The sequence below is a fragment of the Nicotiana sylvestris genome, chromosome 7 (assembly GCF_000393655.2).
Source record: "Nicotiana sylvestris chromosome 7, ASM39365v2, whole genome shotgun sequence".
NCBI classification, from domain to species: Eukaryota; Viridiplantae; Streptophyta; class Magnoliopsida; order Solanales; family Solanaceae; genus Nicotiana; species Nicotiana sylvestris.
In genome coordinates, this window is record NC_091063.1 from 121,285,024 (window position 1) to 121,300,943 (window position 15,920).

Sequence of the window (15,920 nt, forward strand, 5' to 3'; positions counted from 1 at the left end):
GCAAGGAAAATGACAAGAGTTCAAAATCGGAGTCCCTCATTTGGAAATCACTTTTTTGGCTATGATACATCCGCTGCTCCCTTGTATAATTCAAGCAACGTTGGGTAGCAGGTAATGAAAAAAGGTGTCGCGTGTTGTACCTTCAAATCTCAAAGGTGTTGCGTGTTGTACCTTCAAACGTTGCTACGGCGGATTCGCCGGAAATTAGGGTTTGTTCTTGAACAAAGACGACGAAGTTTGGGGCTGAGCAACTTGATTTTCTATTAATATATTTCAATGTATTTTCATGTATTTCATTGTATTCATTATCTTTTTTTTTGTCATTGTAATTCAATGTATCTCGTTGTATTCCATGTATTTCATTATATTCACTATTTTTTTTCATTGTATTTCAATGTATCCTGCTATATTCTATATATTTTATTGTATTCACCGTCTCGCTATATGCCATGAATGTATTCATATGTTTTTTTAATTAATATAATTTATATATTCAGATGTATTATATAATTTCTCTGATGATTGCTATGTTTTTGGGCTATTTTTAGGTTGAGAATCTTTTTTATAACTGAAAATACAATTTTTGTGTGTTATAATTGAGTTTGTTGAGTTATATTAGGAGTCTATTCTGTTAATTGATTCACTCTCTGTTTTAAAAACAATGTAATCCCCTATTTAACGCCGTGAATATAGTCGAATACAATAATCTGTCTAGCTGTATTCCATGTTTCACGCCATGAATACAGTCGAATACAACAACTGATTAGCTAGACTTCCCCGTTTCACGCCTATTTTTGCTACTATATTCATGAATACAATAACTTAAATACATCAAATACATCTTATAACCACAGAAAATGTATCTATAATCCGTAATATAGCAAATGACATGTATAGATGACTAATTACTAGTAAAAGATAGTGTTTTACAAAAATTTCCCATAAATTTTCTCGCTGCAACTCTTTTTTCTATAAAATATTCACAAATAAGTACTCATTGACTGAAGTGGGTTCCTCTTTGACTTGATTCTTTGTTTCCATTATTCACATTTCACACTGTATACTGCGATGATACAGCTGTATAAAGATGGTGTGTGTAAATATATTGATGTATTAAAATAATAATACAACAAGTTAAAAATAAGGAGTACTAATTATTAAAGTGTATTCACATTTTAGCCCAAAAAAGGCCCACTCTACTGTATTGTTTCTCACTCTGTCTTTTAGCCTTCATTCACTTTTCTTCCTTCTCTTCACACCCCACTACACTCTCCCCACCATTTCATCGCCAAGCTTATCTTCTCTTCTCTTCTCTTCTCTGTACAAAGAAACTTCTAGATTTAATCTTCTCCGTTTCCATATTTCCGGCCGCCGGAGATTCGCCCAGACTGTAATATTTGCTTACTAAAACGACGTCGTGTGCCTATTCAATTGTAGCACATGGATCTCTCAATCCTGTTTCTCTACGGAAGTTAGAAAGAATGCAGAATGCTTTGCATTTTTTAGGGTTCTTGGAGCGGTCTGATTCGGTGATTCTAGCCTCATAGCAATGCCAAACTTGCTTTTAAGCTTCCGCTACAATCAATTTTCTCCACATTAAGCGTGAGTCTCGTGGATTAAGGTTTTGAAAGTGATACTGGTAACCTTAGCTCAGGTAATTATCTTATCAACTCACAGATAGTAGAAAATATTTGGTCATCTGACGAATCTACATTGCTCTATCTCCGTAAAATGCTCTAACCTGAGTATTAAATCAAGTCAATATTACGGTTTTGGGTAAGGATTTATAAAGGAAGTTGAGTAATTAGGGTTTCGCAGGGATTATTAAGCTCTTATCTTTACGATAGTCTCTTTACTGAGTAAGAAATACAAAGGTAAAAAAGGTGTTTTAGAGCTTGTGACTTTGTTAACGGGTGAAAGTGCTAGCTCTGCTTGCTTTATCCATCCCCCCTAAAGAATGGATCTTTTTGATACAGTTGTTGTCGCATTTCATATGCTGTACTAGATTATTCTGCTACCATCTGTGGCTTTTGAAATACTACTTTAAGTGTGAAGTTGGAGCCACGTCAAGCACTAAAAGTAGATGACATGGTCGGCCAGGTTTTTTGTTTAATGGCTTATTTTGGATCTGAAGACTTGTCACCATATAAGTAGAGTACTGTCTTTTGGGGGTTGACCTTGTCTTTGTGAGTTGTCGGATCTGCAGCGTGAGGGCTGAGGAAGATTGTACTGGTTGTCTGAAACTGTGAAGCATCGATGGGGCTTCTTGAAAGTCTCTCGATGCTTCTTCTTCTATTGTGGCTATGTTTCTTGCCACGTTTAGGGAGTTGTTCTTCCCTGGGAGCTGCAAGGGCATTAGATGCACTCCTCCAAGATTATGCTTATCGTGCATTTGCCCGTCCAAGGACAGGTGTTGTTTATGATGGAGATGTGCCATTGAATTTGACAGGGATTAAGGTGTCAGCCATGAGGCTCAGGAGTGGCAGTTTATGGACCAGAGGTGTTCCAACATATAAAGAGTTTCAGATACCTGTTGGGGTCGTTGAGCAACCTTATGTTGAGAGGCTTGTATTGGTCTACCAAAATTTGGGCAATTGGTCTGCAAGATATTATAGTTTACCTGGTTACATGTACTTGACTCCTGTGGTGGGTCTTCTTGCTTATGATGCATCAAACCTTTCAGCAATTAACTTGCCTGAGTTGGATATCAGGGCTTCTGGTCAGCCCATCTCAATAAGGTTTTCAGATGTCAAGCCGGCGCCTGTTGGATCATCTGCTATGTGTGTTTCATTTGATTTAAAAGGATCAGTGAATTTCAGCAGTGTATTGTCGGACAACATATGCACGACCTTTCTACCGGGGCATTTCTCTATTGTTGTCGAGTCAGTCGCTCCTTCTCCTGCTCCAGTCTCTCCTGCACCACCAGGAGGCCCTCCAAAGGAAGCACGCGTACCAGCAGGTAAGGGAAAGAAAAACAAGTCAAAGGTCGGGATAATTGTTGGTTCGGTTGCAGGAGGATTAGTATTGTTGTTTTTGTTAGGCCTTCTGATAGCTTGGGTGGGCAAGTACAAGAGAAGGAAGAAAATGCAACAGATGGAGAGGGCTGCGGAGGTTGGAGAAGCATTGCATATGACTAGAATTGGGAGCACAAAAGCACCAGCTGCTACTGTGACACGAACACAACCAACCCTAGAGAGTGAATACATGCCTTAGTCAATTCATTCTGTACAAGCTGCCTCACACATTGACATTCACATTCATGTTTCATTTGTTGCAGTTAGATATTCTTCAACATACCTCTCTTTCTCGGTGTTTTATTTTTCATTTTGTTGCCTTATTGAATTTTTTACTAGGCTTCTGGTAGCAGTGTCAGTAGCTCAGGGTTATCCTGTAAATGATAATCTGTTACTCTCACGGAAAGCATTCGTATTTGTGATGATAAATTGTTGTGTGCATTGTAGGATAAGGTGAGTTTAATTGTGATGATATTGACAATGAATAAATCTTTTTGATGGCATTCTTCTTCATTATCTATGAGTTCTTTCAGCAACCAGGTTACTCTGATGTATTAGCCTAATATATAAATTGAATGTGATTATGTGATAGCCTTGTGTTCTTTTGCTTTTGGCAGTCGCTGGGAAATTCAGTTTACAACGATATCGTTGCAAAAAGAAACAGAGTGTCTTATTTACGAGATCTCTTAGATTTTTCCGTTTTTCTTCAGGTCAAAAGTACTGCATGTAAGAATTATTCAGGTATTATTTAGATGCTAATTGTTTAGGGTAAAATATGTTCATATTAAATGATCCCATGGGAAAGCGATACGTGGGGCTGAAGACAGAAGATAGTCGAGTCCAAAGGCAACGATTTCGTTTGTTATCGGAGAAAATGATATTTATAAAGGCGAAATAAATGTCTGTCACCCGGTAACATTTAATGGAGAATATTCTACAGTATTAAGTATATGGTCCGTTACAGAGAATATGACATTCACTGCCTACCGTTACATATTCTTCAAGGGCCCTCATAATTATCATTAAAGAGGGGCTTCATTCTAGGACTTTGTTTCCTAAGTACAGCTATAAATAGTGAGCTCTATAATCATTGTAAAGGACAGGAATTTTCTGACCAACATATATTAGACGTTGTTCAAAGTTTAATACAATTTACCTTCTTGCTTATTTATATTGTTATTACTGTCCCCGGAAGCTCTGTTCCCGGAGTCAAGATTTTTGTTGTTTTATCTCAACTTCAAGGCTAAGTCTTACATTTTTATTTAATTTATTTATCATTTTAAGATCAAATCAATCCTGTTGTCTATAAACTACGTATAAATTCAACTATACCGTTTTATGGGTAAACAGTTTGGCGTCCACCATGGGGCTTAGACAATTGTGTAATTGAGTTGATCCTTGCATCTATTGCTAACTTGTTTGATTCTTTGTTCTTAGCAAAAATCATTAAAAATGCAGATAACGATGTCATCATCGCACACAATGTTGAGGCCCAAGAAAATCAGCCTCAACACGAAGATTCCATCAGTGATACCCGCAACGAGGGGGATGAGGCCACGCTAAAATCACGGCGGGCAATATCGACGACATGCTCGAGAGGCAACACCTGATGATGCTGAAGACGAGCACGCCGTTGAAATAGTAAGGATCCTAAGGGAGCAACAAAAGGCCATTATGGGCCATCTCTCGCGACAGGATCAGGTTATGACGGAATTAAGGCAGGCGTTTCCGGGTGCTTCCAACAACGCGAATGGACGAGGTCTATTTCCTCCCGGTGCTTCCGCAAATCAAACAACGCAGAGGGTCGATAACAACACCCCAAGGGGCGAAGTCGGTTTTGATAGGGCCAGGGGGAACGGTAGCGGATGCGGTAACAACAATGAGAATTGTCCCTTTAAAATCGAACTTATGTGGTTTATGAGGGAAATAGATGCCCGAATAGATCAAAATCCGGGCACACCACCTGTATTGAAAGGATCGGATTCAAAGAAGTACACCCAAATGTCGTTCAAACCGAGCGCGACACTAGTTTTGATTCTGAAGCAGTTCAAAATGCCAGATGTGCTAAAGTATGATAGGACTTCAGATCCCCATGAGCATATCACCACCTATACAACGACGGTGAAGAGAAACGATTTGGCTCCACATGAGATTGAGTCAAACTTATTCAAGAAATTCGGGGAGACCCTTACGAAGGGGGCCCTGACATGGTATTCACTCTTGCCCGAGCATTCTATAGATTCCTTCGAGATGCTCGCAGATTCTTTCATTAAGGCCCATGCGGGGGCCAGAAAGGTACAAGCCCGAAAGGCTGACATATTCAGGATAGTCCGAATTGCTGCGGGATTTCGTGACCCGATTCCAGAAAGAAAGGATGTTGCTCCCGGCCGTACTAGATGAATAGGCAACAGAAACATTTACTAAAGGGTTGAATCTGAGAAGTTCTGATGCTTCCCGAAAATTGAAAGAAATTCTGCTCGAGTTCTAGGCAATATCACGCGCGGATGTTCACAACTGGTACGAGTTAAAGATAAGAATTGAAGATGATCAGCTCGGCTTTCCAGCGTCAACCAATAGCCGGGACCGAGAAAAGAATAAGGAGAAATTGAAGTATGATTTCGACACAGATCGACAGTCTTCAACGGGTCGGTTTTTGCTCTATGAGCGGGCCGAAGGACGCGGCAAAGGTTTTCAATTGGCAGATAGATTCTGTCACGTCCCGAACCTGGGGAGAGGCGTGGCCAGCACCTAGTGCCGACTCGGCTCGAGCATACCACTCTATAACTGTAGACTCTGGAGGGGTAACCCTTAACTTAGGCCGATGAGCCTATATTCTGAATCGTCTGAAAATAATGTCTCTCTCATCTGTGGGGTAAACATACCCAAAAGCTCATATATGTATATATATATATATATATAACTGTGGAGGCTGACGAGGCCGCCATAAACATCTACTGATATACAAACTATACAGGACTCGTCTACAAGCCTCTAGAGTTAACTGAATTGTACCATGGTCGGGACAGGGCCTCGACCTACCCATCAAATCTATATATATAAAATGGACTCCAAGGTCTAGACCTGGCAACTCCGAGGAAGTGGAGCTTACCAACCAAGCTAATATTTGAATCTGTTTGCTGGGAGGGTCTGTCCAACTGTCAACGAGGACCTGCAGGCATGAAATGCAGCGTCCCCAGAAAAAGGGACGCCAGTACGAAATAATGTACCGAGTATGTAAGGCAACAAGATAACTGAAAGATGAAACTGAAATGATAATATAATAACTGAAAGTAACTGGGAGTCAAAGATAATATGAAGATATGCTTACATGCTTATACTGGCTCAACTATCTTAATATAGTAAGTAAAATAGATGTCCGGCCTTATAATGCTCGGTATGAGTAACTGATCTACCGTAGTAGGCTCGCTCATAGGCGCTCGACCATACTAGGCTCTGTATCTTATCCATTCTGGACTCGCTCATAGGCGCTCGATCACAGTAGGCTCGGTATATAACTCACCATCTGATCAGAGGTTGCCCAATAGGGGCCTGCCCATCGATTATAGCTCGATGGTGGTGAAAATACTGTAATACTATATATGCATATAATACTATATATATATATATATATATATATATATAGACTCTCTGCTCTCTTGGCTGACAGAAGACAAAACTAAACTGAATATGAAGTCCCGATAAGGGAGAATACTATAACTTATGAGTTTAGGATAGTGTATATAAATTCGGGAGTATGAACTTCTCTTTATGCCTCGTTATCAAACACATGTAATTACGAGATTATGCCAAAATGAAGGAAGGGCTTAGCCTTAACATACCTTAACACAATCTTTCAAATCACCAAGTTGAACTCGCCTCTTCTCACCTTAATCTACAGCAATGTTGGCCCAAGTAAATGTGAAGTTTTGAAAATGACAAAGGAACTCAGACATGGACCAGGTCCATCTTGTGAAGAACAGTCGTGATCAACCTAAAACATGTGAGATACACGTGAAGGAGATAAATCTAACTTATCAGAAGTAATATCTCCTGATCTGATCGAAAAGGTTGCATATTGGATAAGGAGAGAAAGACTCCTTACTCTAAGAGAACACAGTTTAGGAAGAGGATAGAGTTAGAGTATGAGATCAACTAGAACTCTTCTACCGCAGAAGAGTAGCATCTGTATCCCAGTCAATCTCTAATTACTAACCCCTTAAATATCACTGTTGTTATCTTTTACAGGTAATGCACATAAGCAGAAGTTAAACGTGAATTGAGAGCAAAATAGTAAGGCAATTTTGCAAGCAATTTATGTGTGATTAAAGCGTGCAATCCTGAAGCTACTTGAACCAGATAGAAGAACCAGTTCCAAGTGTCTATCTTTTATTCTAGTTCAATTGTAGCAGGTGATTTTACATTGTACCTTTCAGCTTTTATAGAAGCAATTGTATTAGGTACTTAGAGTTAACTTGAAGTTGTCGCAACTGTTGATGTTGTGTGTCACAACGGGTTTAGACTTAATCCTAGGTTTACAAAAGAGTTTTGTAAATGCAGTTTTTGGCTCAGTGATTTTAGTGGAGTGTTTGGAAAAATCCTACTAGAAGGTAGGTCATGATTTTTTTCACCTTCTGAGCCAGGTGTTTTTCACGTAAAAATCTCTGTGTTCTTTATTTTCTGTACTTATCTTTCCGCAACCGTAGTTGTTGGAAGACATAGAAGAACCAGGACATTATTTAATTAAAATAGGCAAAAATTGTGTACCACACAAATCACCCCCCTCTTGTGTGGTATTGAAGTCTAAAATATCAATTGGTATCAGGTCATATTATCCTTGAAGAGGCTAACATCTTAGGAACAGATCAAGATGAGTGCACCACCTGGAAACTGGGAAGGGCAATCCACTACTATGCCTCCGCTCTTTAATGGCCAGTACTATTCCTAGTGGAAGAACATGATGATGGACCACATCATAGGAGAAGACTATGAACTCTGGGACATAGTTACCGATGGTCCCCTGGCTACTACAAAGAAGAATGCTGAAGGAGTGGACGTGCCAAAGACACGAGCTGACTGTACTGCTGAAGATTTAAAGAAATGGGAAAAGAATGTCAAGGCTAAGAAATGACTTGTGTGTGGACTAGGTCCAAACGAGTACAACAGGATTCAAAGTTGTACCACTGCTAAGGAGATATGGGACACCCTACAAGTGGCCCATGAAGGAACTCCTCAAGTAAAGAGATCAAGAGGAACATTGTTATATTCTCAATATGAGAATTTCACCATAAAGGAAGGAGAAACCATCCAAGAGATGTACACAAGGTTCACAATACTAACAATTGAACTTAAGTCTCTTGAAAGAATTATCCTTGAAAAAGACAAGGTTGAGAAAATCTTAACAAGGTTCTTGCCAGTAACTTGCGAAAGCAAAATCACGGCTATTCAATAATCAAATAACGTTGCTACTCTCAAGTTGGATGAACTAATTGGGAATTTCACTGCCTATGAATTAAGAAGCTAAACCATGAAGATGGATGCTCCCAAGAAGGAAAGAAGCCTGGCTCTCAGAATTGCTAATGGTGCAGACTTGGAGAATGATGAAATGGCTATGATCATAAGGGATTTCAAGAAGTACCTAATGAGAGGAAAGGGTTCTGCAATAGGTGCAAACTTCAACAAATCAAGGGTTCCTGAAAAACAGACCAACGAGGGCTGCTACAAATGTGGTAAGACTGACCACATGATCAAAAATGTCCCCAATGGAAAATTGAATGGAATAAGGAAATGGCTGAACGAAGAAACAGGAAGAAGGAACAGGTTCAACCCTAAAGGAATAAAAGATCAACAAAGGCTATGGTTGTTGCTTGGGGAGAAACCTCAGATGAGGAGTCAGAAGATGAAGCTGGAGATGAACAAGCACTTATGGCCATTGGAGAATCAGATGATGAACAAGAGGTAAGTGTTATTCATCTCAAAGACAATATTAAATTTTTGTCTAAAGAAAGGTTATCTGAATTATTGCTAGACTTCATTGATGAGTCTGAGGTCATAAACAATGAGAAGGAACAACTGTCTAAGGAATGTGTGATCCTAAATGCCAAGTGCAAAAATCTGGAATTTAGGGTTAGTGAAAGTGATAGTAAAAATGCTGAGTTGAAGAACCAAGTTCTTGAATTTGACACCAGTGTCTTAGAACTTAGGTCTGAAAATTTAAAACTGAAATTAGGAACAGATAAGAAGAAAGCTGATCACACACATCTCACCTTAGAAGAAAATCTAGGAAAGATGAAGGATGAGTTGTACAAGAAATATGAGAAGATAAGAGTCCTAAAAGAAGATCTAGGCAAGGTGAAACATGAACTAGATAGAACTTGCAAATGGAATAAGTCTTCTGATGCACTATCCTGGCTACAAGAGCACCACAGTAGCAACAATAGAGGATTTGGATATATGACCCCAACACCTAAGTGGGATCCCAAAAGCAAATACATCACACTTCCTAAAAATAAAATGTGCACACATTGTGGCAAGACTGGTCATTACAAAAGTGAATATAATGCAAAAGAAAAGGCTAGTCAAAAGAACAAAACCTTTGTTCAAGAGAAAAATAAGGTGCTTGGATGGGCCAAAAGGAATTTAATTCACCCATTTGCCTATAAAAAGGGACCCAAACTAGTTTGGGTTCCTAAGATTAACCCCTGATTTTGTTTTGCAGGTCCAAGTGAAGGGAAGTAACCAAATATGTTACATGGATAATGGCTGCTCAAAGAATATGACTGGAAGCAAGAACCAGTTCCTTTCACTTAAGGATCTAAAGGAGGTAATGTCTCCTTTGGAAATGGGAAGAAAGGTGAGATCATTGGGGTTGGAAAGGTAGGTAAGACAGACTCACATTCCATTGAGAATGTCTAATTGATAGATGGCTTGAAATATAGCCTAATCAGTGTACCGCAACTGCGTGACAGAGGTAACCTGGTAGCATTCACTTCTACAAAATGCTTTGTGATTAATCTTACCACTGATAAGATTGTTTTGCAGGGAAAAAGAGTTAACAATATTTACATTGTAGATTTGTCCACTCTTTCAGAAAATGAACTCACTTGCTTAAGTGTGTTGGACAATGATCCCCTCCTGTGGCAAAAAAGACTTGGTCATGCAAGTCTGAATCAACTCAACAAATTAGTCTCCAAGGACCTGGTGATACGGTTACCTAACATCAAGTTCAAGGAAGACAAAGTTTGTGAGGCCTGTACAAGGGGAAACAGCTAAGATCATCTTTTAAAAGCAAGAAAATGGTAAGCACAACCAGGATGATGAAACTGGTTCATATGGATCTCTGTGGTCCAATGAGAACGTTGAGCAGAGGTGGTAAGAAATATGTTATGGTACTTGTTGATGATTACTCTAGGTTTACTTGGGTACTGTTTTTAACATCTAAGGATGCAACATTTGACATGTTTACTACCTCTTTTAGAAAACTTCAGAAACAACTAGGTAATCAACTTGCATCAATCAGGTCTGATCATGGAACTGAATTTGAAAATGCTAAGTTTGCTGAATTTTGTGATGAACATGGTATAGATCATAATTTCTCTGCCCCTAGAACTCCTTTACAAAATGGAGTAGTTGAAAGAAAGAATAGGACTCTTGAAGATATGGCTAGTACTATGCTTCTTTCTAGTAAACTGCCCCATAGCTTCTGGGCAGAGGCTCTAAATACTGCACGTTACATCATTAATAGATGCATGACTAGACATCTTGTAGAGAAGACTCCCTATGAGTTAATTAAAGGGAGAAAACCAAATATATCCCATATTAGGGCATTTGGATGCATGTTCTTTGTGCACAATAATGGAAAGGACTCCCTAGGTAAGTTTGATCCCAGAAGTGATGAGGGAGTATTCTTGGGATATTCTTCACATAGCAAAGCTTATAAAATGTATAACAAAAGAACTTTGTGTGTAGAAGAAAGTGTACATGTAGTTTTTGATAAAACTAACATTCTTTCTGAGAGATAGGAACATGAAGATGAAGCTCTTGGGCTGGTAAAAGAATTGAGTGAAGTCACAGCTCAAGCTAAAGATGCACCAAAATAAGGAACATGTGATGGAATAGGTTCTTCCATATAGGGAAACCTGATAGGGGGAACTGAATAAAGAAGAACTGAAACCAATCCCCTAATGGAACCTATCCATGACCCTGTACGTCAGCAACAAAACATGGGAGAAACATCAAACAGAAACCAGTTGGTTGTGAAACCTTAGAGTATCAAAGTTCTCATCCCATTGAGAACATAATTGCTGATCCAACATCTGGTGTTAAAACTAGATCATAATTAAAGAATCTATGTGCTTTTGATGCTTTCTTATCTCTTATTGAACCTAAAAATGTTGCTTGGGCTTTGCAAGATGCAGATTGGGTAAATGCAATGCAAGGTGAACTCAATCAGTTTGAGAGAAGTCAAGTTTGGCATCTAGTTCCAAGACCCAAGGATAGATCAGTAATTGGCACTAAATGGGTCTTCAGAAACAAGCTTGATGAAGATGGAACAGTTACAAGGAACAAGGCAAGACTGGTGGTCCAAGGTTATAGCCAAGAGGAGGGCATAAATTATGATGAGACCTTTGCTCCAGTTGCAAGACTGGAGGCAATAAGACTCCTCATAGCCTTTGCAGCACACATGGAATTCACTCTTCATCAGATGGATGTCAAAAGTGCCTTCTTGAATGGATACCTAAAAGAAGAAGTGTTTGTCAAACAACCTCCAGGGTTTGAGAGTAAGGAGTGTCCGGAACATGTGTACAAATTAGACAAACCTCTCTATGGACTCAAGAAGGCTCCTAGAGCATGGTATGAACGACTGTCCAAATTCCTGCTTGAACATGGCTACAAGGGAGGTAAAATTGATAGTACTCTATTCCTGAGGGGAAAAGGTAAGGATCTCCTTGTAGTACAAATATATGTTGGTGACATAAATTTTGGGGCAACCACTGACAAACTAAGTAAGGACTTTGACAAATTAATGGGGAGTGAGTTTGAAATGAGTATGATGGGTGGGCTTAACTTTTTCTTAGGTTTATAGATCAAATAAAACCCAAATGGAACCATGATCCATCAGCAGAAATGCAAAAGAGTTGATTAAGAAGTTTAAAATGGATGAATCAAAGGAAATAGATACACCCTTTGCAACAACTACTAAATTAGACATAGATGAACCTGGTTCATCTATTGATTAGAAGTTGTATAGGGGTATGATTGGTTCACTTTTGTATCTTACTGTTAGCAGACCTGACATAGTTTTCAGTGTAGGGCTTTGTGCTCGTTTTCAGGCAAATCCTAAGAAATTTCACTTGACTGTTGTCAAGAGGATACTGAGATATTTTAAAGGCACTATTGATCTTTGTCTTTGGTACCCTAAAGGTAGTAATTTTAATCTAGTGGGGTATGCTGATGTTAACTATGCAGGTTTCCTTGTGGACAGGAAGAGCACCTCAGGTATGGCTCATTTTCTTGGTTCATGGCTTGTATCATGGGACACTAAAAAGCAGAATTCAGTAGCCTTATCCACTGCTGAGGCTAAATATGTAGTTGCTGCCTCTTGTTATGCTCAATTGTTATGGATGAAACAATAGCTGATAGATTTTGGCATTGAAGTTTGGTGTATTCCTATATTTTGTGATAACACTAGTGCTATAAGTATAACAAAGAACCCAGTTCATCATAAGAGGACTAAGCACATAGATGTTAGACATAACTTCTACAGGGACAACTATGAGAAATGATTGATTACCATAGAATTATGTGCTACTGATAAACAAAATGCTGACATCTTTACTAAAGCACTGAGTAGAGAAAACTTTGAAAGGAACATGTTAGAATTAGGGATAATTAAGATCACCTAATGGGACCAGCTCAAAATGCAAAATGAAAAAAAAAAGTTTTTTTGGCTAGGAAATCTGAAACTTGTGTAAATATCTAGATTAATTTTTACTCAGCTTCATACTGTAAATAGTATACTCCTGTGACATGTGTTAATATGACTCATTGATCTTTAACAAAATTTTCTCTATTGTGGTAAATTGAGGCATGATCAAGAGAATTTTAAATGAAGAACCTAATTCATCGGTATTGGTTAATCTGAATGCCAAGGTATGTTTTCTATACTCTGCACAATTAGAAATATAAATATTTAGATCGTGAGCAGAGTCCTACCATTGTTCAACACATTAGAAAATCCTATCCATTTGTTTTTGAACCAGTTCAATCCTTATTAGAATTCTCACCACAAAAATTGCCTAAAATCCTAGGAAGCCTAACCGTTCGTTCAACCTGCAATTTCAGGTTGATTAGACCTCTAGTTGACTGCTAAAGCTACCATTATCCATTAAATGACCCTCTCTCTCTTTAAATACCCATTATTACCTTCTTCCACTCTCATTATTCTAAACCGTCAAAAATCCCTTTTTACTCCAAAGTGTTTTCTTCTCCAAACGCTTAATTCACAAACTCTCTCAAGCCATCAGCTACAATGTCAAACCCTCAAGATAACCCAGGGACTCCTCCACCACCACCCCCTTCTGGTTCCTCCACACCTCTTCCACCCAGTACAAACCCCCAGCCTAAGAAAAAACGTGTTAAAATGCTAGCACGAAAAACTGTAGCCTTAGGTGCAATTTAAAAGAAATTAAACACACAATTGAAGGCTGACCAAGCCCAAGATTCTGAGAACTCAGATGATTCATTCAAATCTGCGAGTGAGGGGGAAGGACCCGGGTCGTCTGACTCTGAGAAGACTCAAAACCTCCTTTCTAAGGTAAGTTCTGCTTTGGCAGAAAATTTAGAAAATAGGTTTGTTTTGGTTGGACCTGTTAGGGATGTAGAAATTCCTGAATTGGAAAGGAGTGATGGTAAAAAAAATATTGAAAAAGAAAAAGAGAGAGAGGGTGTATGTGTTGATGTGAGGGGAAAAGGGAAAGGAGTGGTTGGTTCTTCACCCACTTCTGAATTGTTGTTACCAGCTATCTGTGGGGTTGTACATGAAACTATGGAATAAAGTGGCAAGAAGTTAGGGGGAAGTGGTTCTGGGGAGGCTGCTGAAGGGTTGGTTAATCTAAGTTCATAGGCAGATGAACCTGGTTCATCTATAACGGAAACCCTAGCAGACCTTATAAAGAAAGTAGGTGCCAGTTATGATCCAAAGAAAAGGAGAACTACAACACCAAAAGCCCCCAGTGCTGCTAAACCCTCAAAGACACGAAAGGCTTCCTCTCCAACAACTACTAAAACTCCCTTGCCAAAGGGAAGAGCCACAAGAAGCAGGGTGAAACAGAGTGAGAGTGACCTACAAAAAGCTTTGGCTGAAAGTAAGAAGAAGAGGATGGATAAAGGAAAAGGTAAGGTTGAAGAGTCCTCTAAAGTTGTTGATGTTAAGGAGATGGAACAGGTCCATCAGGAGGACCATACAACAATGGAGGTTCAGACCCCCAAGCCCAAAATGTCCAAGACTTCTTCCAAAAAGTCTTCATCTGTGTCTAAGGTTATTGAACCTTCATTGACTAAGAGGACAAGGTCTGCAGTGAAAAAGCAAATAACTTAGAATTTCTGAAGATGAGGAATGGAGTGGTGAAGAAGAAAGTGAGTCTGATGGTGAACAAGACAAGCTGGCCAAATTTGGCAAAAAGATTTTTTTGAAGGGAAGATTGCTGAAAGACTTAGTGGAACCAAGAATGGTTTGTTTGGTTGATGCTCTAGCTGTTCAGGGCTGGAAGGACATGGTCCTTCAGATGGATGGAAGGTTAGCCAGGAATGAGATCATTGAATTCATGGCAAATGCTGAGGTCAAAGAAGGCAGAGTCACCATCCAAGTAAAAGGAGTTCAAGTGACATTTGATGTAGAGAAGCTGGGAGAGATTCTTGACATCCCTGCTGAGGGATATGATGACTACACCAGACAAAGATGGCCAAGTCTGGACTCCCTTCCTCCTGCTCTTGAAATCACTAGGAGATTCTGTGATGTTAAAGAAATAAATGAGGTCAAGTTTGCTCACAAGAGTGAAATGAGGCCACAACACAAAGTCCTTTTTGAGTTTGTCAACAAGTGCCTATTGCCCAGGCAGGAAAGAAGGCATATTGCTAACTATATGGACTTAGTTCTGATGGAGTGCCTTGAAAGTGGGAGGCAAATCAGCTGGCCGACATTCATCATCAAGCTACTATATAGGGTTATCAATGGCTCCAAGGCCCATGCTACCCCCTATGGATTTATTCTGACTACTGTTCTGGATCGATGCAAGGTGCCTCTGAAGAAATGGGAAATGGCAACAAGCAAGGACTACTTTGGAATTAATACTCTGATTGCTTGTGACTATCTAGTCAATGCCATTCCAAATGAACCTGTTCATCCAAGAAGGCACCTATCAATAGTAAAGTCAGGGCTTTAGTTCAGGAAAGTGAGGCCAAGGATGCTAAGATAGCTAGGCTGAAGGCTCGCTTGGTAGAGGTTGAATCTGAGAGGGATGCTCTCAGAACTGAGCTTACCAAGGAAAAGGAGAAGAATAATGGGATTATTCACAATATGCTGAATATTCTCCAAGCCCAAAACCAATCCTCTAGCTCCCCAAGCCTTAGGAATTCTAGCATTTATCTCACGAACCTGTCTAGTACCTTCAGTGACCCGGATTAGGGATTTTTCTTTCTTTTTGCTCATGTTTTGAATATTTTTGCTTTCTGGTTGTGGATTGTGGTAGTAACATATCTTCTATCAATGATATCTATTGTTTTTGCTCTTGATTAAATGTTAATATTTCCTTGATAGTTTAAATATGTTTGCTTGATTACTGATGATTAATCCATGATTGCACTTGCAGTTGCCCCAGTGGCCATGAGTACTTATTAAAATCTGGGACT

The 15,920-nt window shown here is 39.3% G+C and overlaps 2 protein-coding genes across 2 annotated transcripts; both read left to right on the forward strand.

Moving 5' to 3' along the window:
- The first annotated feature begins 1,183 nt into the window (after window positions 1–1,183).
- On the forward strand, window positions 1,184–3,527 carry LOC104236544 (uncharacterized). The gene has a single exon (XM_009790487.2). It carries the CDS (start codon window positions 2,257–2,259, stop codon window positions 3,211–3,213), a length of 957 nt encoding a protein of 318 aa, XP_009788789.1. The 5' UTR covers window positions 1,184–2,256; the 3' UTR covers window positions 3,214–3,527.
- An 8,738-nt stretch (window positions 3,528–12,265) lies between these two features.
- Window positions 12,266–14,610, forward strand: LOC138873702 (uncharacterized). The gene is made up of 4 exons (XM_070152179.1): window positions 12,266–12,509; window positions 13,099–13,163; window positions 13,717–13,995; window positions 14,137–14,610. The coding sequence occupies exons 1-4, from the start codon at window positions 12,266–12,268 to the stop codon at window positions 14,608–14,610; spliced, it is 1,062 nt and encodes a 353-aa protein (XP_070008280.1).
- The last annotated feature ends 1,310 nt before the right edge of the window (window positions 14,611–15,920 follow it).